The 25617-nt window shown below is 47.1% G+C and overlaps 1 protein-coding gene across 10 annotated transcripts in view; it reads left to right on the top strand.

Annotated features, from left to right (window-relative positions):
- rimbp2b (RIMS binding protein 2b) overlaps positions 1 to 25617 on the top strand; it is a 352244-nt gene that overhangs the window by 292471 nt on the left and 34156 nt on the right. For 6 of the 10 annotated variants that reach the window (XM_059654874.1, XM_059654875.1, XM_059654876.1 and 3 more), the window contains 5 exons: positions 5991 to 6812; positions 7204 to 7318; positions 13513 to 13665; positions 18350 to 18522; positions 24909 to 25077. In XM_059654874.1, coding sequence (XP_059510857.1) covers positions 5991 to 6812; positions 7204 to 7318; positions 13513 to 13665; positions 18350 to 18522; positions 24909 to 25077 — 1432 coding nt within the window. The remainder of the gene's footprint in view (positions 1 to 5990; positions 6813 to 7203; positions 7319 to 13512; positions 13666 to 18349; positions 18523 to 24908; positions 25078 to 25617) is intronic. The other 4 variants (XM_059654882.1, XM_059654880.1, XM_059654881.1 and 1 more) reach the window with 1 other exon arrangement.

The raw sequence follows: 25617 nt of genomic DNA, 5'->3' as shown, positions 1-25617 counted from the left end.
GCCAAAAAGGAATGATGAGGTCAAGGGCACATTCCAAAAGTTTAGCAGAGTGATTGTCTTAATAATGAGGGGTCTGGAATATAAAGCAGAACTGTTTTGTTGCAGTTATACCAGGAGGTAGACACACGAGCCAAACATCACCGAATTTGTAATCCAGAGACTGGTGTTCTGCAGAGACAGGTTTAAATCTGACCACAGCAAATGGTAGGATTTTAGTTCAATTAATTAACCTGGAGTTTAAATTGTCCTCAGTGATGGTGACTACAAAATGATCATCCATTGTTGGAAAGACCCACCTGGGTCACTGATGTCCTTTAGTGAGGGAAATCTGCCATCCTTACCTGGTCTGACCTACATGTGATCTTAACCCCCTTCAGAAATGGCTGAGCAATCATTCTGTTTGAGGGAATGGTCAATCAGCTCTGGCATAGCCAGCGATACCCACATCCCATTAAAACAAACTCTGATGTCAACTACGGGCAAGATTTCCACCAGGGTCATATGGGGGTCATGCTGTTGTGGAGCCCAGTGGTCATTAAACACTAATTGACCAATGTGCGGTTTCGGGGCATTGCACTGGAACTGCTGCGATCCAGTGAGGATGTGGATGGGATCGTGGTGCTGGAAGCCAATGGGAGGCTGACCATGCTAGAATACACAGGGAGGGAGTCCTGAAATACAGGAGCCCTGTCTCCACCTTCACTATCTTTAATGGGCTGGAGGCTGGTACAATTACAGCTAAAAGGCATCTGGATGGGTATGTGAATAGGAAGGGTTTAGAGGGAAATGGGCCAAATGCTGGAAAATGGGACTGGATTTATTTAGGATTTCTGGTTGGAATGGATGAATTGGACCAAAGAGTCTGTTTCTGTACTGTACATCTCTATGACTCTAACTGAAAGGTATCTCAGCAGTTGGGGAAGGCGGGTGTGTGTGTGTGTGTGTGTGTGTGTGTGTGTGTGTGCTAGAGGGCCCCTCACTGACCTGTAGTTACAGGTTAAAGCCGTGAAGAGAGTGCGGAGTCCTCTCTAAGAGGCCATGTGGAGGACTGGACCTTGCTGCTAGGAAGTGCCGAGACTGTTCCTGATCCCAGTGTAGGCCGACTAGAAAAGTCCTGAGAAACTCATTCCCTGAGAGCTGCCACCCAAGTGGATAGAGTTGTTAAGAAAGCATATAGTGTGTTCGCTTTCATTAATAGAGGGATTGAGTTCAAGAGCCGTGAAGTTATGCTCCAGTTATACAGAACCCTGGTTCGGCCACATCTGGAGTATTGTATCCAGTTGCCTCATTACAGGAAAGGTGTGGAAGCGTTGGAAAAGGTGCAGAGGAGATTTACCAGGATGTTACCTGGAATAGAGGGAAGGCCCTATGAGGAAAGGTTGAGAGAGCTAGGGCTTTTCTCTTTAGAACGATGAAGGATGGGAGGTGACTTGATAGAGGTATACAAAATGATCAGAGGTACAGATAGAGTGAGCAACCAGAGACTTTCTCCTAGGGTGGGGGTAGCTATTATGAGGGGGCATAGTTTTAAAGTGAGTGGAGGTAGATACAGGGGAGACGACAGAAGTAGGTTATTTACTCAGAGAGTGGTCGGGGTGTGGAATGCATTGCCGGAGAGGATCATGGAGTCGGCCTTATTAGGGGTATTTAAGCGGCTATTAGACAGGCACATGGATGATAGTATAAGGTAGGGGGTGGAGGTTAGATAAACCTTAGGTTTAGGGTAAAAGTTCAGCACAACATCGCAGGCCGAAGGGCCTGTACTGTGCTGTACTGCTCTATGTTCTATGTTGTTACTCCTGACCCAAGGGCTGCCCATCACATCAGCCTCAGGGAAAATGGGTAAAGACTGGGAACGTGCCAGGAATCCTCTGTGCCCACCCGCATGATGCCCATAGTGGCACATAGTGTTCTGCATCTGAAGCAGTCTGTACAAACCTGGGCGCCTCTCGTTGAGAGGGAGGTAGTGCCTGTGGGATGAGTGTACTTTCAGCTGAACCTTAGCAGGAAGTAGACTATCTGGGAAGTTTGGACAAAATGGAATATATTCTCTGGAACGGTTAATAGTTAAAGGGTGATTTAATTGAGTTATATTTTGGGATTTTGAGTGGAATTGAAAGAACAGAGGGGAAATATTTTTCTGTTGGTGAATGAATCCAGGCCAAAGGTACAGGATGTTCAGATCAAAGCTATTCGGGGAGAAAGTCAGAAACACCTCATCAGGCAGAGGGCTGCTGCAATATGGAGCTGTCCCGCATTAAAAGCTCAAACTCTATTCATCATTTTAAATCAGAAGAATTTTGCTAGACAAGGGTATGAATGTGGGAGGGTTTGTGTGGTAAAGGGGTAATGACCTTACCTCTCAGCCAGAAGTCCCTGGTTCAAATCCTGCTCCAGAGGTTGAGTAGGGAATATCTCAAAAATGGTGTGGAGCAGTTGGAAGTGTCATGTTCGGAAACAGATCTGCTATGATTGCGTACATTTCCACTTTTAGAGGAGGCGCAAACTAGGGCCATCAATATAAAATACTCCCAAATAAATCCAACGGGCAAGTCAGAAGGGTCATCTTCCACGGGTGGGGCAGGGTGTGAATGGGGGACTCACTTCCACAGGGAGTGGGGGATGGCGGGGGAGTGGTCCTACAGAGATTGGGGGAATTGGGGGACTCGCTCCCACAGGTAGTGGGGGGATTGGGGTAGGTCAGGCCTACAGAGATTGGGGGATTGGGGTATCCTTCCCACGGGGGAGTGGGGGGAGTGGGAGGATTGGGGGTATCACTCTCAAAGGAGAGTGGGGAATTGGGGGGCTCACTCCCACAGGGAGTGGGAGGATTGGGGTAGGTCAGTCCTAAAGAGGTTGGGGGATTGGGGTATCGTTCCCATGGGGCATTGGGGAGATTGGGGGTATCACTCTCACAGGAGAGTGGGGAATTGGGGGGCTCACTCCCACAGGGAGTGGGGGGATTGGGGTAGGTCAGTCCTACAGAGATTGGGGGATTGGGGTTTCGTTCCCACGGGGGAGTGGGGTGTGGGGGATTGGGGGATGCACCCCCACAGGGAATGGGGGGATTGGGGGTTGTGCCTTCCACAGCAGTCAGTGGGGGGTTGTGGTGTGCATCGAATGGATCGTTGACTGGAAAGCTGTTTGAACACAGCAAGGAACAAAAGGCTGTGGGGGCAGCATTAAATGAAATAAACTGGACAGAGACTCAGGTGAAGCATCAGCACTAGCAGGGAGCAGAGGGCTGAATGGTCTGTTACTGTGCACTAAATCCTGGGACATTTCACTGAGAGCTGCTCAAGAATGCTCTAAGCAGAGATCATTCAATTCCTAAGATATCCAAGCGTCCAGCAAAAGTGTGATGTGAAGGGACCCCCAGGCCAGAGACAGTGTATTTCAGAGGCTTGCTCAGGAAGGATCTGGAGATAGGGAGGGGAGATGAGGGGGCTGTGGTTGGGGGTGAGTGTGGGCTCAGTCTCTGTACACCTCATGGGGACTGTACGATTTCAGGCAGAGTTCCCCAGATCAGCCATTGTTCCTTATCTCCATCCAATCAACCACTTGTCATGGCACATGTCTCAGGGGTCAACCTGCAGGGGGTGGTGTTCCCATGTATCTACTTCCCGTGCCTTCTAGATGGAAGTGGTTGTGGGTTTGGAAGGTGCTGCCTTGAGGAGCTTTGGTAAATTTCTGCAGCGCATCTTGTAGATGGTACACACTGCTGCAACTGAGCGTCGGTGGGGGAGGGAGTGGATGTGGTGCCAATCAAGCGGCTGCTTTATCTTGGATGGTGTCGAACTGCTTGAGTGTTGTTGGGGCTGCACCCATCCAGGGCAAGTGGGGAGTATTCCATCCCACTCCTGACTTGTGCCTGGGAAATGGTGGACAGGCTTTGGGGAGTCAGGAGGTGAGTTACTCGCTGCAGTATTCCCAGCTTTTGACCTGCTCTTGTAGCCGCTGTGTTAGTGTGATGAGTCAAATTGAGTTTCTGGTCAATAGATGTTGATACTGGGGGATTCAGTGATGGTAACACCATTGAATGTCAAGGGGCAGTGGTTAGATTGTCTCTTATTGGAGATGGTCATTGCCTGGTATTTGTGTGGCATAAATGTTAATTGACACTTCTCAGTCCAGGCCCATATTTTGTGCAGATTCTGTTAATATTTGAACACAGACTGCTTCAGTATCTGAGGATTCACAAATGGTGCTGAACAGGATTTTCCCCGAAACCCATTGGTTGCAGTGCTGCCAGGGCTCCCTGATGCCACCCTCGGCCAATGCAGTCTTGATATCAAGGGCTGGCATCTCCACGTTTCCTCCTGAATTCGATTTTTTTATCCATGTTTGAACTAAGGCTGTAATGGGTTCTGGACCTGAGTGACCGTGTTTGATCCCAAACTCAGTGTCAGTGAGTTGATCCATTTGACAGCTCTGTTACTGACACCTTCCATCACTTTACTGATGAACGAGAGGAGACCAATGGGGCAGGATTTGGCCGGGTTGGATTTGTCCTGCTTTTTGTGTACAGGACACACCTGGGCAATTTTCAACATGGTTGGGTAGATGCGAGTTTCGGGGCTGTACTGAAACAGCTTGGCTCGGGGAATTCCAAGATAATAAAATGTGAGGCTGGATGAACACAGCAGGCCAAGCAGCATCTCTGGAGCACAAAAGCTGACGTTTCGGGCCTAGACCCTTCATCAGAGAGGGGGATGGGGAGAGGGAACTGGAATAAATGGCTCGGGGAATGGCAGGTTCATTATTATTGCCGGAAGGTTGTCAGGGCCGGTAGCCTTTGCAGTATCCAGCGTCTCCCACTGTTTCTTGACATCACGTGGAGTGAATCGAACTGGCTGAAGACTGGTATCTGTGATGCTGGGGATCACTGGAGGAGATTATTAATCAAACCAACTGCTGTCTAAGCTGCTTCCAATTTGAGAGCTCTTCACAGTCAACTTATCAGAGTATTTCCAGCTGGAAGCTGGAGTTGGGCACTGATGCGTTTGGAATTTAATGATGCAGTGCGATATTGAAGTCAGACCATGTTGCTGTGTAGTTAGACGAAGGTTCTTGTGAGCACTTGTGCCCACTGTTTCAATGTGACAATCACAGTCTCCAGAAATCTGCAATGTTTTTGATTTGATACTGACTGATAACTTTAATTTCCTTGTTGTTCTCCTTGCCTTGTGTTATTGCAGTACCTGCCCAGAGAAACTGACAGCACAGGACGATGCCATTCACCTGTGCTACTGTCCCACTCCCCCCGTTCATTCTCCATAACCCTGCAACTTTAACAGTACAGGATACATTTGCCAAAATTTATTTATCCTGGTGAGGGATTTTATTCAATGGGAATGAATAGTGGTAATCAGTCTGCTTGGATCTCTGTATCCAGTGCCCAGTGCATATTCCTGGGGGAAAGTTTCACTTTTGCAGATTGCTCCTTTTGTTCTTGCCATGGGTGACCCTAACACCATCCCCTGTAAATCATTAAACAGGTCACTGCAGGGCATTGCTCGTGTGGGAGATTCAACATCTTGTAGCTGGCCTTTTGCGAATGTTTTCTCTCTAACCCAGGGCCTGTGAGCATGTGAATGTTGCTAAATGTCCTGAAGTCAGGGAGTAACTGAGCAGGTAGTGTGATTTCCATTCTTGGTTCAGACATATTCAGGGGCACAGCTCAGTTCTATGTGTTGCAATTTTGCTTGCGTTATGCTAATATTATCTTAGTTTGCCTGCCTGGAGCAGCGAAGCCCCTTGTATTTTTTTATTAAGCTTCAGGCTCTCTGTTTAATAGTTGGAGTTATTTCTGTACCATGATTGTATTTTTACAGAACCCCATTAAGAGCATGTGATCACCCACATGGGATGGACTGCATGCTTCCTGTTTCCCACTGGCTCTAGAAACTAATTCTGTCTTTATTTTCTTTTCCCCCATTTGATTGTTTGACCACATTTTCTATTGTCTTGTTTAACGAACTGCTTTGTAGATCTCCAATCAGAATAAAAGAGTTGGAGAAGCTCAGAAGGAGAGCCTTGACATTTCATCACAGAAACTTCATTTTAAAAAACTTTTCAGTATTCCCGAGCTAGCCGAGGAAGGTGGAGAAAATGCAGAGACACAGCCTCCCAAACCTGTAGAAGGAAAACCCAACTCGGCTGCTAGACAGAAGGTAGAGGTGCAATCAAAGATGGAGAAAGAATTGCAGAGGTGTAGACCGTGCAAGCCCTGTGTGCAAGACTACAGACAGCCCTTAACATCAAAGAGACCTTCTGAGGAGCAGAGCTCATCTCCAAAGGCTACACCCAATGTGGATGATTACTTGTGGGAAGATAGGGTTAGCAGACTAAGTAGAGAGGCCACAAGGAGCGCAGTCAGTGCATTAGACTGTGCAAGTGGGGAAGCAGTTTCACAAACCTCAACTAACACGACTAAGCGACAGAGCTGTGTAACCCTGAGGCTTCCGACAACAGGACAGGACGAAGATTCGGGATTTGCTGGCTGCCTGGACTCGTGTACCCCTGTGCAGACAAGGGCCCGCAAAAGACCCTTACAGAGGCAAGTTAGCATTGAAGAGGACTTCTTCAGTGCAGAAGCTTCAGGCAGCTGGTCCTTGTCAGCCTCAGATGTTGCGAGTAGGGATACACGAAGGTTCAGAGCTGAGAAGAATGTGACAGAGAACAATAATGGAAGGGACATGGTCTGCACAGAAGAGAAGCAGGTTGCCTGGACAACTAAATTAAAAACAAGTAACTCTAGTGTGCCAGATGCAGTTACAATATGTGTCCAAAGGGACACGGAGAGATTACTGGTGTGTGGAATTAGCATCACTCCTGCCATCTGCTTGCCAATCGATCTTGTTAATTTTTCTCCTTTGTCTTTTCTCTGCTTATTTATTTTCTTTTCTTGGTATGCTTTATGAATTATTTCTCCTCTGCTTGGCTTGGTCTGCACTAAATGCCCACAATCATCATTGTTGATATCTTCATTGCTTGCAAAGAGCCCAATTCCTCACAGGGTCTGTTTGTACCCATTGGCTGCCACTCTTAATTTGACCAATTAATTTGACTAGTTGCTTTTCTGTAGACTAGAATTTACCCCAGTCAATCTGTTTTTGTTTTAGTTTCTTTGCAGTAGAATGAAAATGGGATATGTTCCTGGTCTCTCAATTTATCTCCCTGTGTCTGGATTTCTCTCTCCAGATTTTAGGCAATCCAGCAGGATCTGGGCACAAGTTGGACAGAATGGATCATCAGGGCCGAAGGGCATCTCATGGTGGTGCCCAGAGAGGAAGGCCCATGACTGTGCCATCAATTGGTGAGTTAACCCCCTGAATCACAGGGTCCATCATGTCATTATCCCCCCCCCCCACCCCGAATCACAGCATCCATCATGTCATTATCCCCCCACCCAGAAACACAGGGTACATTAGGTCATTAACCCCCCGAATCGCAGGGTTCATTTTGTCATTAATCCCCCCTAATCGCAGGATACATCAGGTCATTCAGGGATAATAAGAACTGTAGATGTTGGAGTCTGAGATAATGTGGAGCTGGATAAACACGGCAGGCCAGGCAGCATCAGAGGAGCAGGAAAGTTGATGTTTCGGGTTGAGACCCTTCTCAGAAATGACCCGAAACATCAACTTTCCTGCTCCTATCTACTGTGCTCCTCCAGGCCCACACTGTACATCCGCACATGTTTTTATTCATTTGAGGGAAATGGTATGGCTAACTTGTCAGCATTTCTTGCCCATCCCCAGTTGCCCCTTGGGAAGGTGGGAGTGAGCTGCCTTCTTGAACCACTGCAGTCCATGTGCGGTGGGTTGACCCACAATGCCCTTAGGGAGGGAATTCCAGGATTTTGACTCAGTGACAGTGAAGGAACGGCGGTATATTTCCAAGTCAGGATGGTGAGTGGCTCGGAGGGGAACTTGCAGGGGCTGGTGTTCCCATGTATCTGCTGCCCTTGTCCTTCTAGATGGAAGTGGTCGTGGGTTTGGAAGGTGCTGCCTGAGGATCTCTGGTGAATTTCTATAGTGCATCCTGTAGATGGTACACACTGCTGCGACTGAGTGTCGGTGGTGGAGGGAGTGGGATGTTTGTGGATGTGGTGCCAATCAAGCGGCTGCTTTGTCCTGGATGGTGTCAAGCTTCTTGAGTGTTGTTAGGGCTGCCCCCATCCAGGCAAGTGGGGAGTATTCCATCACACTCCTGGCTTGTGCCTGGGAGATGGTGGACAGGCTCTGGGGAGTCAGATGAGTTACTCGCTGTGATATTCCCTGCTTCTTGCCTGCTCTTGTAGCTTCTGTTAATGTGGTGAGTCCAGTTGAGTTTCTGGTCAACGATAGCCCCCAGGATGTTGCTAACGGGGGATTCAGTGACGGTGAAACCATTGAATATCAAGGGGCAGTGGTTGGATTGTCACAGCCTGGCATTTGTGTGGCACGAACGTCACTTGCCACTTGTCAGCCCGAACCTAGATATTGTCCAGATCTTGCCGCATGTGAATGCGGTCTGCTTCAGTATCTGAGGATTCACGAATGGTGCTGAGCTTTGTGCAATCATCCCCACTTCTGACCTTATGATAGAGGGGAGGTCATTGATGAAGCAGCTGAAGATGGTTGGGCTGAGGGTACCACCCTGAGGAAGTCCTGCAGAGATGTCCTGGAGCTGAGATGACTGACCCCCAACGACCACGGCCACCTTCTATGTGCCAGGTAGGACTCCAACCACCGGAGAGTTTGCCCCCTGATACCCACTGATTCCAGCTTTGCCAGGGCTCCTTGATGCCACACTCGGTCGAATGCAGCCTTGATATCAAGGGCTGTCACTCTCACCTCACCCTCTGGAATTCGGCTCTTTTGTCCAAGTTTGACCCAAGGCTGTAATGAGATCAGGAGCTGAGTGGCCCTGGTGGAACCCAAACTGGGCATCACTGAGCAGGATATTGCTGAGCAGGGGCTGCTCGACAGCTCTGTTACTGACACCTTCCATCACTTTACTGATGATCGAGAGGAGACTGATGGGGCGGGAATTGGCCGGGTTGGATTTGTCCTGCTTTTTGTGTACAGGACACACCTGGGCAATTTTCCACACTGTCAGGTAGATGCCAGTGTTGTAACTGCACTGGAACAGCTTGGCTCGGGGAGCGGCAAGTTCTGGGCACCAGTCCTCAGTACTATTGCCGGAAGGTTGTCAGGGCCCATAGCCTTTGCAGTACCCAGTGTCTCCAACCGTTTCTTGATATCACAAGGAGTGAATCGAATTGGCTGAAGACTGGTATCTGTGATGCTGGGGACCACTGGAGGAGGCTGAGATTGATCATCCGCTCAGCACTTCTGGCTGAAGATTGCTGCGAATGCTTCAGCCTTACCTTTTGCATTGATGTGCTGGGCTCTTCCATCATTGAGGATGGCGATATTTGTGGAGCCTCCTCCTTCAGTGAGTTGTTTAATTGCCCACCACCATTCACCACTGGATGTGGCAGGACTGCAGAGCTTGGATCTGATCCGTTGGTTGTGGGATCGCTTAGCTCTGTCTATCACTTGCTGCTTTCGCTGTTTAGTACGTAAAGTAGTCCTGTTTGTTGGCTTCACCAGGTTGGCACCTTATCTCAGGTACAGCCTGGTGCTGCTCCTGGCATGCCCTCCTGCACTCTCCCTTGAACCAGGGTAGATCCCCTGGCTTGATGGTAATGGTTGAGTGGGGCATGTGCTGGGCCATGAGGTTACAGATTGTGCTGGAGTACAGTTCTGCTGCTGTTGATGGCCCACAGCGCCTCATATCTTGAGTTGCTAGATCTGTGTGAAATCTGTCCCGTTTAGCACGGTGATAGTGTCACACAACACGCTGGGGGTTATTCTCAATGTGAAGGCACAAGGACTGAGCGATGGGGGTCTCTCTTACCCATACTGACATGGACAGATACATCTGCAGCTGGCAGATTGGTAAGGATGAGCTCAAGTATGGATGTGAGTTTGCTCGCTGAGCTGGAAGGTTCGTTTTCAGACGTTTCATCACCATTCTAGGTAACATCATCAGTGAGCCTCCGGTGAAGCGCTGGTGGGTCATGTCTTTTTGTGACGAACATCAGCTAGCCACAAAAAGACATGACCCACTATCACTCGTATCCTTACATACAGATGAGGAAGGACACCACTTTGATTGGGACAACACATCCATCCTAGGACAAGCCAAACAGAGACACACACGAGAATTCCTAGAAGCATGGCATTCCAACCGGAACTCCATCAACAAACACACTGATTTGGAGCCAATTTACCATCCTCTGAGAAAAAGAACAGGAAATGACATCACCAATGCAGGAAATGACATCACCAACCCAAGGAAACCTAAACATATAAATAGAAAGCGGGACATAACACCAGCGCTTCACCGGAGGCTCACTGATGATGTTACCTAGAATGGTGACGAAATGTCTGAAAACTAACCTTCCAGCTCAGCGAGCAAACTCACATCCAGAAACTCAACCTTAGCTACAAATCTTCTCAAAACTTGCTGAGGTCAGGTATGTTTATTCCCTCCTGTTGGTTCCCTCACCACCTGCCACAGACCCAGTCTCGCAGCTCTGTCCTTTAGGACCCGACCAGCTCGATCAGTAGTACTGCTGCCGAGCCACTCTTGGTGGGGGACATTGAAATCCCCCACCCAGAGTATATTTAGTGCCCTTACCGTCCTCGGTGCTTCCTCTGAGCGTTGTCCAACACGGAGGAATATTGAATAATCAGCTGAGGGAGGACGGTGTGTGGTAATCAGCAGGAGGTTTCCTTACCCATGTTTAACTTGAAGCCATGAGACTTCATCGGTCCAGAGTCAGTGTTGAGGACTCCCAGAGCAACTCCCTCCCGTCTGTATCCCACTGTGCCATCCCCTCTGCTGGGTCTGTCCTGCTGGTGGGACAGGACATATTTAGGCATGGTGACAGTGATATCTGGGATGTAGTCTGTAAATCTTCTGAATAACAATGCTCATTTAATAACCCAGTACAGTCATGTGAGGCGGAATGGCCTCTTTCTGCGCTGAAATACCTCAGTGATTCAACGAATCGTGATGCTTGGAAATGGGAGGGAAGATTTCTCTTGCTAAAAGCCCAATGTCTCTTCCATAAACAGCAATTGTTAATTATAAAACTGAGATTAACTTGTCTCCGTGTTGAAGCTTGAAAATAGCTGTAGCCCCAGAGTGAGAGCAATGTGACATGGTGGGCAGTGTTTTTTGCACAAAATCACTCACTTTGGCTTTTCCAGGCCCCAAAGGTTCATTAGTGAGGCCCCAGCCATATCACAAAAACACCTCCTCCCAGACAGTATAAATGTTGTTTACCCTTCACTTGGTATTTCTTACGAATTGTCCAATGCTTTCTTTTACATTTTAACAGTTTGCAATGTTTTCTGCTCTAGGTCTTTTTACATTTAGCAGCAGCCTGAGATTTAACATTTACATTTGAAGCAATTCTGCATCCTAAGCATTGTTTTCTCCATGGTGTCCAATCCTGTCCTGTATTTTTCCCTTCTCTGATGTTAAATCCTTTCAGCAATATTGTTTCTCCTGTCATGCCCACTTAAGGATTTCATTTGTTCTTCTTCCTTGGAATCTTCTCTGATAAATAACCATGCTATATCTCTGTGCAGCTTACTGGGGATCTTTTTCTGGTTTCTGCCTTCTGCATGTAAAATTGATGTTGTCCTGCTTCCTCCAGCCAAGATAATGACTTCCTGTCTTTTCATGGTCAAAACTTGTCACATTCCCACCTTTCACAGCCCAAAGTACCAGCATGTCCCATTCCATAATTTTCCAAATAAGTTTTATAGATGCAGGCTAAAGAAGACTTTTTGACTTGGACGCAGTGAGGACTGCAGATGCTGGAAGCTAGAGTCAGTAAATGTGGAGCTGGAAAAGCACAGCCGGTCAGACAGCATCGGGGGATCAGGAAGGTCAATGTTTTGGGCCAAAACTCTTTGTCAGGACTGGGGAGGGTGGGATCCCCAGAAATAAATGGGGGGGGCGTAGATATGATGGAGATGGGTGAATGCAGGTAGGGGGTTACTGTGGTTGGTCAGTGGGGAGGGGTGAGTGGATGTCTGAGTCGGAAGATGGAAAGGTTGGGGGTGGAGGGATGTTGAAGCTGGTGAACTCAATATTGAGGCCATTGGGCTGTAAGCTCCCAAAGTGAAATACCAGGTATCGTTCCTCCAGTTTACGTCTGGCCTCACTCTGACAGTGGAGGAGGCCAAGGATGGACCTGCCACCAGGGGGAGTGGGAGGGAGAATGTTTACATTATTAATCTGCAGCTTTCTGACAACTTTTTTCCATTAAAAACTATCTGCTTTATCTTTTAAATAATCTGTTTGTTGTAGCAGTGATATCTGTGAGATCCCCACTGCCGCAGCTTCAGCATTTTAGTTAAATCTACGACCTTTCCCTTCACTTCCCTTGAGTATTCTGAAGAAAGGAAAGTATATAAAATGGGGAAATGTTCTTGTCTTCTGAAAGCCATGCTTCTTTGTGGTATTTCAGTAACGATGCCTGCTACCTGGCAGAAACATTCACCACCCGCTAATGGTTGTGTTTGAGCTCTGCCACATCCCTCCCTTTCTGCTCTTTGAAGTAAACAATGACAGAGTATTCAGTCCTAGTTGTATTGTCACTAAACTGTCAACCTGAGATCCAGGTGATGTTCAGGGGACTTGGGTTCCAATCCCACCATGACAGATGGTGTAATTGCATGCAGTAAAGATGTAGAGTTAAGAATTGGGTGATGACATTGAACAATACTGCGCAAAACAGGCCCTTCGGCCCTCGATGTTGCACCGATTCATGACCATGAATCATTGTCAGAAAAACCAGCTGCCACCAAAGCCGTTTAGTAAAGGAGATTACTGTCCTTACCTGGCCCTGCCTACATGTGACTCCAAACCCATAGCAGTATGGTTGACTGTCAGCTGTTCTCTGGGCTATGGGATTCGATAACAAATGTCGGCCTAGTCAGGCAACCGTATCCTGCAAATGAATAAATTTAAAAGAAACTCCTGGTGGAGAATCTTTCTGTACTGGGACTAAGGTTTGTTCAGTTAACAGTGCAAGAGGATGAGTCTTAACAAGACATAATTTACTGAATGATAGCAATATTACAAGTGACATTATTCATTAGAAAAAAACTCTATCTATTGGGAACCAGGCATAACATCTGTCTCCATCTGGATTTCAAACGTGATTCCCTTGAAATCACACAACACCAGGTTAATTCGATATCACAACAGAGAGGCTTACACTGAGAAAGGGCTGGAGCTTCTCAAGATTAAGACAACGCAGAACTCTTGTTAAAAATTTAAAGCACTTTGGTGGGACCTGGTTGAAATGATTGAACCTTTACAGGGAAATGTGTAATGTCTTGGTAAAGATGATCATGGCACCAATTCAGTGAGAGGGCTGTGTTTTAATGCAGTTTTCTTTGACTTTGTAACATCTGATATTCCATCTCCATACAGAAATCACCGTGGACAGTAACAGCGAAGGAGGTCATTCCCGTTCAGGAAGTGAAGGGAATATCTCTCCGGCGAGAGATGATGTTTATTATCGTAATGTTGCCGGTCGAAGAAAATGGCCAGCTCAGCGCAGCATGGCGTCTGAGAGCCGATATGGTAATTAACGAGCAGTCCTCTTCAATTCTTCATCTCAGCTCTTCAGAGTCTTCTTATTATCAGGGATGAGTGAGATTGATCACTGCAATAGATTGATTGCCAGAGACTTTTCCCCAGGGCAGGATTGACTGCCACGAGGGGTCATAGGAGAAAGGTATAGAGGAGACGTCAGAGGGAGGTTCTTCACCCAGAGAGTTGTGAGCGCATGGAATAGTTTACCAGTGGTAGTCGTGGAAGCGGAGTCATTAGTGACATTTAAGCAACTGCCGGACATGCACATGGACAGCAGTGAATTGAGGGGAATGTAGGTTAGGTTATTTTATTTTTGGATTAGGATTATTCCACGGCACAACATCGTGGGCCACAGGGCCTGAACTGTGCTGTACTTTTCTATGTTCTATGTTTTATCACTGGAATTGATCACTAGAAAACACCTCCCAGCTCTGGGGTAATAGGAGCTGCAGATGCTGGAGATAACAAGGTGTAGAGCTGGATGAACACAGCAGGCCAAGCAGCATCGGAGGAGCAGAAAGGCTGACTTTCTGAAGAAGATTCATCCAACTCTGCATCTTGTTACCTCCCAGCTCTGTCTCTGCTGTTAAACCCAGGCATTAAACAAGATCCTGGCCACCTTTATTTTAAAGAAAACACCAACTTAAAAAATGATGAAGCCTTTCAAATTTTAAAGAGGAGCTGAGTCAAATATTCCTGAGCTTTAGATGAGATCCAGTGCACCAGGTATGGGAGAGGCGTGGTGCTGTCTGTTGGCTGTTACTTCAAACCCAAGCAGCTTTCGGAACAACAAAAGGACTGCATTTCTATAATGCTGCCCATGACCTGGACACACCCCAAAAGACTTTTACAGCCCATTCACTATGTTCTGAACCGAGATTGCTGTTGATGGGCAGAAACAACATCCTGATGATTCTGAAAATCTAAAGTCGGAACAGAAAGGGTTGGAGATACTAAGCTGGTCTGGCACCGTATGTACATAGCGAGATGTAATGTTTCAGGCCCATGTCCATTCAATAGAACAGGTCATTGGTAGCTGCTCATCATACAGCAAAATCCCACCAAAACCAACAATAAACACCCAGACCAATGGCCTGAATACTTACACCAAGTAAAATTCACTCACTTGGCAGCACGGTGCCACAGGGACCTGGGTTCAATTCCAGCCTCAGGCAACTGTCCGTGTGGAGTTTGCACATTCTCCCCGTGTCTGCGTGGGTTTCCTCCGGGTGCTCTGGTTTCCTCCCACAGTCCAAAGATGTGCAGACTAGGTGGGTTGGCCGTGTTAAATTGCCTGCAGCGTTCAGGGATGTGTAGATTAGGTCGGTTATAAGAGGATGGGTCTGAGGGTCGGTTTGGACTTGTTGGGCTGAAGGGCCTGTTTCCACACTGTAGGGATTCTATGAAATTCCTAACCAATCAACCCTGCTGTGTTCATCCAGCTCCACACCGTGTTATCTCAGTATTTACAGTTGATTGCTATGTGGAAGATCCCATGAGTTATTTTGAAGAAGAGTAAGGGCCTGGGACAGCTACTTTCCTAAAGCCCAGGATTATGGTGATACTTCAAACTTGGATTCTAAACTAGACAGAACCAGGTAAAGTCATAGAATCAGGGAGGCCTACAGCATGGACACAGGCCCTTTGGCTCAACCTGCCCGCGCTGCCCCGTTCTCACAATTTAAACTAGCCCCATTAGCCTGTGTTTAATCCTTATCCCACGCGTGTACCTGTCCAAATGTTTCTGAAATTACAAAATTGTACTCGTCTCCACCTTATCCCTGGCAGTCCACCACCAAACACTGACCACCAACCGTGTGGGAAATTGTCCCTCTGGACCCTTTAGTATCTCTCCCTTAAAGTGATTCCCTCAGTTTTAGACTCTCTTACCATGGGGGCGAATCTATCTACTTATCAATGCCCCTGATAATTTTATAAACCTCTGTAAGGTCACCCCCCGCCTCCTTTACTCCAGGGGGAAATGTCTCAGCCTGTCCTTACAACTCAAACCTACCGGCCCAGGCAGCATCATAGTAAATCTTTTCTACACTCTTTCTATTTTAAAAGCATCCTTTCTATAATAGGGCATCCAGAACTGCACACAATACTCCAAATGTGGCCTCACCAACACCTTCACAGCTGCAACAAGATACCCCCAACTCCTGTACTCAGTGCTCTGACCAATGAAAGCAAGCATGCTGAAAGCCTTCCTCACCGCCCCGCCTACCTGTCACTCCACTTCCTGAGGAGCTATGAACCTGTGCCCTGAAGATCTTTTGTCCTATACCACGCCCCAGGGCCCTACCACTGACTGTGTCAGCCCTGCCATGGTTTGACCCACCAAAATGCAACATCTTGCATTTATCCAAATGAAACTCCATCTGCCATTCCTTAGCCCACTGGCCCAGTTGATCAAGATCTTGGTGCGTTCCCACATAACCTTCTTCACTGTCGTTGATACCATCAACCTTGGTGTCACCTGTAAATTCTCCTGTAAAACCTCCTAAATTTTCATCCAGATCATTTATATAAATGATGAATAACTCTTTCACCTCTCCTTACTCTGATGTGAGCTTCCCACCTGCTTCAAGAAGACCACTATTACCCTGGTGCAGGAGAAAAATCAGGTAATGTGCCTTAATGATGACTGCCCACTGGCTCTGATATCCATCATTGTGAAGTGCTTCAAGAGGTTAGTAATGGCACTCCAACCTCCCAGATTGCCTTGAGCCACTACAGCTCACCCACTGTAATGATAGGTCTGTGGTAGGCACTGTCTCCCTTGCCCATCCCTGGAACACTGGGATAACAAGGACACCTATGTCAGGCAATTCCACAATTCCAACAAAACTCATCTCCAAACTCCAAGACCCAGGACTCTGCGCCCCCTCTGCAACTGGATCCTGACCTGCAGATCACAATCAGTAGGGATAGGTGACAACTCTCCTCCATGATAATCCTCAACACCTGCACCCCACAGGCTGCGTACTCATTCCCTAACTACTGTCCTTTACATTCATTCAGCTCTAACTCCATTTACAAATTTGCTGATGACACCACCGTAGTGGGTCACTCTCAAACAATGACGAGACAGAGTACAGGAAAGAGACAGAGTGCCTAGTGGCATGGTGTAAAGATAACAATCTCTCCCTCAACATCAGCAAAACGAGGAGCTGGTCATTGACTTCAGGAAGTGGAATGGCGGCCATGCTCCTGTCAGTATCGATGGCGCTGAGGTGGAGGTAGTCAACAGCTTCAAGTTCCAGGGTGTAAATATCACCAACAATCTGTCCTGCTCCGTCCACATTGATGCTACTTCAACAAGAGGCTAGGGAAATTTGGCCCGTCCACAATGTCTCTTACCGTTTTTTAATGGATGTGATTACAATCATCTGTTCTAGTGATGCCATTAGGATCCCAGTTGATGGTAAGATTGTTCAAGTCAGATTCCATCACAGATGCATCACAGCTTGGTATGGGAACTGCTCTGTACAAGGCTGCGAAAAATTGTGAATCAGCCCATCACACAAACCATCCTTCCGCCCATCAACTCTGTCTATACTTCCCACCACCTTAGAAAAGCAATCAACATAATCAACCCTCCCACCCCAGCTACACTCTCTTCCACCCCCATCCATCGGGCAGAAGTTATAAAGGTTTGAAAACACATAGCTCCTTCCCGTGTTATCAGATTTGTGAAAAAACTCTGATATATTAGAGTCAATCTTTCTCGGTACTGTTTTTGTCGCTGTAACTATATTCTGCGTTCTGTTCTATTTGTACTTATATAAGGCACAGTTTGTCTGGATAGCACACAAAATGATACTTTTCACAGTATCTCGTTTCATGTGATAATAATAAATAAAATCATATCCTGTAAGGCTGTTAAATGCACAAGTTTCGAACATGTGCTCAGGGATAAGTGAACTATGTTAGCAGTTTGTTTAATAGTTTTATGAGGAGACAGTCATTAAAGGAAAAAGCATTCAGTGATCGCAGATGTTTGCTGGAAGTAAAGCAATTAAATGGATGTCCATCAAGCCAGGATTTACTTTGGAATCTGACTTGAACAATCTTACCATCAACTGGGATCCTAATGGCATCACTAGAACAGATGATTGTAATCACATCAATTATCAGACCATAGAATCCCTACAGTGTGGAAACAGGCCCTTCCGCCCAACAAGTCCACACTGATCATCAGAGCATCCTGCCCAGACCCATCCCCCTATAACCCAACTCATCTACACACCCCTGGACACTACGGGCAATTTAGCACGGCCAATCCACCCTAACCTGCACATCTTTAGACTGTGCGTGGAAACCCGCACAGACACAGGGAGAATGTGCAAACTCCACACAGTCACCCGAGGGTGGGATTGAACCCAGGACCCTGGCACTGTGAGGCAGCAATGCGAGCCACTGAGCTACTGCACAGCTTGACTTTTTATGGGATCCTGCTGTGCACAAATTGACTATGGCATTTCCGATGTTGCAAAAATAACTATGTTTTTAAAAATTGCTACATATTCTATGACACACTTTGGGATGTCTTGTTCCGAAGGGTGCTATATATAAATGTAACTTTGCCTGTGTATATGGAGAGGAAGCGCAGCATTTCCGTCTGTGGCTGTTTCCAGGGTCTCAGTGTGTGCATTGTGTGCTTTCACAGGCAGGCCCTGTGCTCGTGAGCGTCTCTCTCCAGAGTCTGAGGGCGAGGTCTGCAGTGAGGACGCCCTGCCCAGGATTTTCGTCGCTCTTTTTGATTATGATCCTTTATCGATGTCACCTAATCCTGATGCTGCTGAAGAAGAGCTGCCTTTCAAAGAGGGACAAATAATTAAGGTAAGGCAATGCAAGACCCTGCGATGCTGGAAATCTGAACCAAAAGCAGGAAATACTGGAAGTACTCAGCATCTGTAGTTTCAGGCCAATGACATCTCTTTACTCTGATTAATCAATTACTTTGTATTTGCTTTATCACGTAAAGGGCCTGGAAGGGGAGATGGTAACTCCATGGAGTTTGGTCTCTCAGGAATTTGAGGGAATCCAGGGGTTGGGTGGGGAAACGGAGTCGAAAATCAGCCATGATCACACTGAATGACAGCAGGGCAGACCTTAGGGGCTGAATGGCCTGCTCCTGTTCTTGTGTTATTCCTTTCTCTGAGACAGCCATCCCTGTGTTACATTGTCGTCAGTATTGGTGTACCTGGTTAACGTTTTAAAATGGTTTGCAAACTTTTACAGTTTCACATAACTTTATTATATTGGCTTTGTTTGTTGTTTGACTCTAGTCATTTTGATGCTTTCTATAGCTTTGTTTTACTTTAGCTTCAAGGTGCAGTTACCTCTGAATCCAAGACCATCTTTGCCCATTCCATATTCCAGCCCCCACCGTCCCCCAACATCCCTCACCATCCTCCACCTACCGCTACAATCCCCCACATCCCCACCCCCCACCTTCCCCCACCATCTCCCCCAACATGCCCCACCATCCCCCACCGTCCCCCAACATCCCTCACCATCCTCCACTTACCGCTACAATCCCCCACATCCCCACCCCCCACCTTCCCCCACCATCTCCCCCAACATGCCCCACCATCCCCCACCGTCCCCCAACATTCCCCACCTACCGCTACCATCCCCCAGCCCCACCCCGACCTTCCCCCACCATCCCCCACCGTCCCCCACCTTCCCCCAACATCCCCACCATCCCCCACCTACCGCTACCATCCCCCACACCCCCACCCCCACCTTCCCCTACCATCCCCCACTATCTCCCACCTTCCCCACCATCCCTCACACTCCCCCACCATCCTCCAATTGGGTACCCAGTCTGTCCCACTTCCTCAACACTACCTGTCCCTCTGTCTATCTTTGTGTCAGCTGTAAATTTAGCAACAATGCCCTTCAGCTAGATCGTTAATGTACAACATGAATAGTTGTGCTCCCAACGCTGATCCCTGCGGAACTCCCCTAATCACCCACTGTCATCCTGAAAGAGACCCCCTTTATCCCCACTTTCTGCCCTCTGCCAGTGAACCAATCCTCTATCCAAGCCAATACCTTACCCCTAACACCATGGGCTCTTATCTTATTTAACAGGCTCCTGTGAGGCACTTTGTCAAAGGCCTTCTGGACATCCAAATAGATCACGTCCCCAGGCTCTCCTTTGTCTAACTTATTCATTACACCCCAAAGAATTCTAACAGACTTGTCAGGCATGACCTCCCCTTGATGAAGCTGTGCTGACTGAGTCCTATTTTACCGTGAACTTCCAAGTATTCTGCAATCTCATCCTCAATAATAGACTCTTAAATCTTACCAACGACCAAGGTCAGGCTAACCAGCCTGTAGCTTCCTGTCTCCTGCCCCCCTCCCTCCTTGAATGGGGGCGGGGGAGGTGGGGATTTACATTAACTATTTTCCTGTTCTCTGCAACTGTCCCTGACTCCAGTGATTCCTGAAAGATCCCCACCGATGCCTCCACAATCTCCTCCAGAACTCTGGGGCGTAGTCCATCTCATCTGGGTGATTTATCCACCTTCAGACTTTTCAGCTTCACCACCTCTTAGTGATGGCCATGACACTCTCTGCCCGTGTCTCTCTCGGAGTTCTGGTATACTCCTGGTGTCTTCCACCATGAAGACTGACACACAGTATCGATTCCTTTCCTCCATCATTGATTTGCTCCCCATTACTACTACTCCAGCCCATTTTCCAGCAGCTCACGTCCACTTCTGCCTCAGTCTTTGAGATATTTAAAGCAACTCTTGCAATTTCTTTTACGTTATTAGCTGATATTTATTACTCTGATATTTCATCTTCTCCTACCTTATTGCTTTTTTAGTCATCCTCTGCTGGTTTTTAAAGTGCTCCCAACCCTCTGGCTTCCCGTTAATTTTCACTACGCTGTATGCTTTTCCTTTTGCTATTATGCTGTCACTGACTTCCTTTGTCTGCCTCAACTTCCCCTTAGTGTGTTTGTTTCTTCCTTGTGATGAATTTCTGCAATGCCTCCCAAATTGCTCCAGGAAACTCCTGCCATTGATGCTCCACAATCTTCCCTGTGAGGCTCCCCTTCCAATCACCTCTGGCCAGTTCCTCGCTCATTCCTTTATAGTTCCCTTTATTCAATTGTAAAGGGATTCTGATTCCAGCTTCTCCCCCTCAAACTGCAGGCTGAATTCTATTATGCTCTGGTCACTGTCCCCTAGGGCTTCCTTCACCTCAAGTGCCCTAATCAGGTTTGTCCCATTACACAGCACCAAATCCAGTATTACCATTTCCCCGTTGGGTTCTACCACAAGCTGCTCCAAAAAACTATCTCATAGACAAGCCTCAAATTCCTTTTTGGGACCTGCTACCAACCTGATTTTCCGAGTCTACCTGCATGTTAAAGTCCCCAAGGATTATTGTAGTAGCGCCTTTCTTGCATGTCTTTGCTACCTCCTGATTTATTTTCTGCCTGATCTTGACTACTGCTAGGAAGTCAGTACATGATTCTATCAGGGTCATCTGTCCTTTGCGGTTCCTCAGCTCCACCCATGCACGTTCTACCCCTTCTGAACCTTCTGAACTTCTTGCTATTGATTCCAGTTTCATTTCTAACAAACAGGGCAACACCTGCTCATCTGCCTTCCTTTCGATAGGAGACATCTCCTTGGTTATTTTGTTCCCAGCCCTGATCTCCTCTCAGCAACATCTCAGTGATGCACACAACATTATACCTGCCAATTACAATCTGTGCTACAGGCTCATTTACCTTGTTTCATACCCTGAGTGCATTTCAGTCCTACTTTGAATGAGCCCTCTTCTAGTTGTCTCCCTATTTGCTGTGCCTGAAATTAGATTCCTGAACCTTTCCATACTGTGTCCTATTACTTGTTCTGGAAACTTTCATACCCCAAACTGAGCCCTCTCCTCTTTAACTTTTACGTCATCCAGTCCTGTTCAAATTTTATAGGTTTCTATGAGATTCATTCCCCACCTACCCCACATTCTTCTGAACTTCCGTCCTAACTGACCCAGTCCCTCATCACACATCCGTGCTGCATTCCCCAGGAAACCCCTCCGAGCCAGAGCGTCCTAGCTCGGATAAGGAGACCTGAACTGCACATAACATTGTGAAGGCCCAGGATCACATTCAGTCCCTCACATAAACTCCACCCTCTCGGCACTGATTCCATTCCCCTCACTGCCCTGAGCTGAACTTCCAAACCCACACCCTCTCCAAAAGCACCTTCTCTTGCACGCAGAGGTTCAACCTCTTGAGCTGATCAGCCGCTGAAGCCATCATCTTTTGTCACCTTTGAACTCAGTTAGTGCTCTCCTATTAGGCCTCCCTTCTTCACCCTCTGTACAGCCAAAACTCTGGGTTTAATACATCCTTATCATGAAATGAGTGGAACTGGGAAATGTGAAAATACTTTGACCAGAGACAGTGCAGGAGATTATTGGAGAAAATTAAAGGGTGTGGAATTAGAAAGACATTATTGAGCTGGGTTTACATACCTCCTATGAAAAGGAAAACAGAGTGGGATTTATTGTCATAAAATCAGAGAAACGTACAGCATTTCAGCTCCTTGTGCTGTTGTTGGCTCTGAGAAAGAACGTTGGATTTAGTTTCACTTTCCTGTTTTTTGTAACCCTATCAATTTCTCATCCCCTGGTATCTGTCTGTTTCCCTTTTAAATTGTTAACAGAATCAATTTGTACGTCTTTACCAGTTTAGCATTCTGTATGCAGCAACTCTGTGAAAAATCTCCCCTCATCTTATCTCGACGTCTTTTGCAATGATTTTCAGCCTGTGACCTCTGGTTAATGACTCACTCCAATTAATTTATCAAAATCCCTCCATCTTATAAATCTCTTTTCATGCACTTCCTGATGTTCTCTCTTCCATGGGGAAAAGCCCAAAGTTTTCCAGCCTCTCCTCAAACCTGGGGCCCTTCATTCCCAAAGTCTTTCCTTCCTGAGATCCTACACTCCCAACACCCCTCAGTCCTGAGATCCCTCACTCTCAAATTACCTTGGTCCCGAGGTCCCTCATTTCTGATGCCCGACATTCCAAAAGCCTGGCATTCCTGGGAGATCTTGTGTGAACCATTTTGAATGCCTTCAGCGCTTTTCTGAAGTGTGTGCCATTTACAATGGTGTGGGCGTCACTGGGGCAACTGCAGACACGGCTCTTGTGGAACGTCACAGTTCACCACCTTGCAGTCTGAAAAGCACCCACCGCCTCCTTCTGCTTGCTTACCCACTCCAGCATGCTCCCCTGAATTCCGCATGCTCCCATCCATACACCCCCTCAGAGAGCTTTCTTATCCAATTCCTTCAGATAGCCTCATTGCACATCTGCTGCAGCACTTCACTCAACTTCTTGTTCCCTCAACCCAAACAGGCCAATCAGGCAATTTGTTTTTAACAAATCCTCTCCTTCTTTAGCCTTTAATTGATGTTGTGAATCTAAGTTTATTTTTCTCTCGATAATGATTTGCAGTCTCTTTTTCATCACCAACTGTGTCTATTGCAGGCAATGTGAGTGTGTGTGTGTGTGTGTGTTTGTGAGTGAGTGAGTGTGTGTGTGTGTGAGTGAGTGAGTGTGTGTGTGAGTGAGTGTGTGTGTGTGTGTGTGTCTGTGTGTGAGTGTGTGTGTGTGTGTCTGTGTGTGAGTGTGTGTGTGTGTGTGTCTGTGTGTGTGTGTGTATGTGTCTGTCTGTGTGTGAGTGAGTGTGTGTGTGTCTGTCTGTGTGTGTGTGTGTGAGTGTGTCTGTCTGTGTGTGTGTGAGTGAGTGTGTGTGTGTGTGTGAGTGAGTGTGTGTGTGTCTGTGTGTGAGTGAGTGTGTGTGAGAGTGTGTGTGTGTGTGTCTGTGTGTGAGTGAGTGTGTGTGTCTGTGTGTGTGTGTGTGTGTGTCTGTGTGTGAGTGAGTGTGTGTGTGTGTGTGTGAAAGAGAGAGAGAGAGTGTGTGTGAGAGAGAGAGTGTGTGTGTGTGTCTGTGTGTGTGAGTGTGTGTGTGTCTGTGTGTGTGAGTGTGTGTGTGTCTGTGTGTGAGTGAGTGTGTGTGTGTGTCTGTCTGTGTATGAGTGAGTGTGTGTTTCTGTCTGTGTGTGTCTGTGTGTGTGTGTCTGTCTGTCTGTGTATGAGTGAGTGTGTGTTTCTGTCTGTGTGTGTGTGTGTGTCTCTGTGTGAGAGAGTGTGTGTGTGTCTGTGTGTGAGTGAGTGTGTGTGTGTCTGTCTGTCTGTGTATGAGTGAGTGTGTGTCTCTGTCTGTGTGTGTCTGTGTATGTTTGAGAGTGTGTCTGTGAGAGAATGTGCCTGTGTGTGAGAGAGTGTGTCTGCTTGTGTGTGAGAGAGAGTGTCTGTGCACATATGTGTTTGAGCGTGTGTACGTGAGAGTGTGTCTGTGTGTGTTTCTGTGTACGAGTGATTGTGTGCGTGTGTTTGAGTGCAAGTAAGTGTGTGTAAGTAAGAGTGTGAGTGTTTGAATGTATGAGTAAGAGAGAGTGTGATTATGTGTGAGAAAGAGTGTGTGTGAGTGTGTGTGATTGCGTGTGAGTATGTATGTGTTTGAGTGAGTGTGTGTGTTTGAGTGTATGTGTGTGACTGAGTGTGAGTATGTGTGTATTTGAGTGTAAGTATTTGTGTGTTTGAGTGTGAGTGTGTGTGTGTGTATGTCAGTGTGTATTTGTCTGAGTGTATATGTGTTTGAGTCTGTGTGTTTGCGTGTGAGTGTGTGTATATGTTTGGGTCTGTGTGTATTTGAGTGTGACTGTGCGTATGTGTTTGGGTCTGTGTGTTTGAGTGTGTGGGTTTGAGTGTGAATTTGAGTGTGTGTGTGTTTGAGTGTGTGTGTATGTGAGAGCGTGTGTGTGTTTGTGTGTGAATGTGTGTATATGTTTGAGTGTAGATGTGTTTGAGTGTGAGTGTGTGTGTTTAAGTGTGTGTATGTGTGAGTGTGTGTGTGTTTGACTGTGAATTTGAGTGTGTGAATGTGTGTATATGTTTGAGTGTAGATGTGTTTGAGTGTGTGTATGTGTGAGTGTGTGTGTCTGTGTTTGTTTGTGAGTGTATGTGTTTGAGTGTGCGTGTGAGTTTGTGAGTGTGTATGTGTCTGTGTGTGTGTGTATGTATGTGTGTGTGAGTGCGTGTGTGTGTGTGAGTGTATGCGATTGTAAGAGTGAGGGTGTTCATTAGCCACGGGCCTGATGGCTTGTTTTCTCTTTGGCAGGTCCATGGATCAAAGGATGTGGACGGGTTCTACCACGGGGAGAGTAATGGCAGAGTGGGCCTGATTCCCTGTAACATGGTCTCGGAGATCCAGGCTGATGATGAGGCGATGATGGATGAGCTGGTGAAGCGGGGTTACCTTCCTCTCAACACTCCGGTGGAGAAAATTGGTATTTGCTGATTGTTAACTTCAGAGAACGTTGTCCTGACTGGCACCTTCGGCATTCATTTGCAGCCTTTTCAGACCCTGCTGCAGATCGATTGGATGCACGTGCTGGAGATGTTCTGTCTCCCTGAATGTTAACGTTTCACTTACCCAGATCTCAGTTTGGTGTTTGTTGAGGAAACGCCAGGCAGAGAAGCGGCATCTTATAACACAGGGACTGAATCAGGCCGCCACAAAACCCACAAATGAGCTGGCTGTAATGTGGTGGGGCGTAGACCTACAACAGGGCCAGAGGATGTGTGAATGGCCTGGATAATGGCTCTGCAAACTACATCAGGATGCTGATGATTACTCTGAACAATTTGCCATGTTAATGAGCCTACTCTGGTCAGATGAGTCTGCCTGACAGACAGCTCCCTGTAGCAGCCTGATCCATTCCCCATGACCAGGGTCACAGGTACACACTGCCTCAGTGTAAAGTCCGAGCCTGAGAACCTGTAACCTCTTTGCTGACCTTGTGCTTTCATTCTGACAGTCTATGAAC

The sequence above is a fragment of the Stegostoma tigrinum genome, chromosome 26 (genome assembly GCF_030684315.1).
Source record: "Stegostoma tigrinum isolate sSteTig4 chromosome 26, sSteTig4.hap1, whole genome shotgun sequence".
Classification (NCBI taxonomy): domain Eukaryota; kingdom Metazoa; phylum Chordata; class Chondrichthyes; order Orectolobiformes; family Stegostomatidae; genus Stegostoma; species Stegostoma tigrinum.
This window is presented reverse-complemented; position numbering and strand designations above follow the sequence as displayed.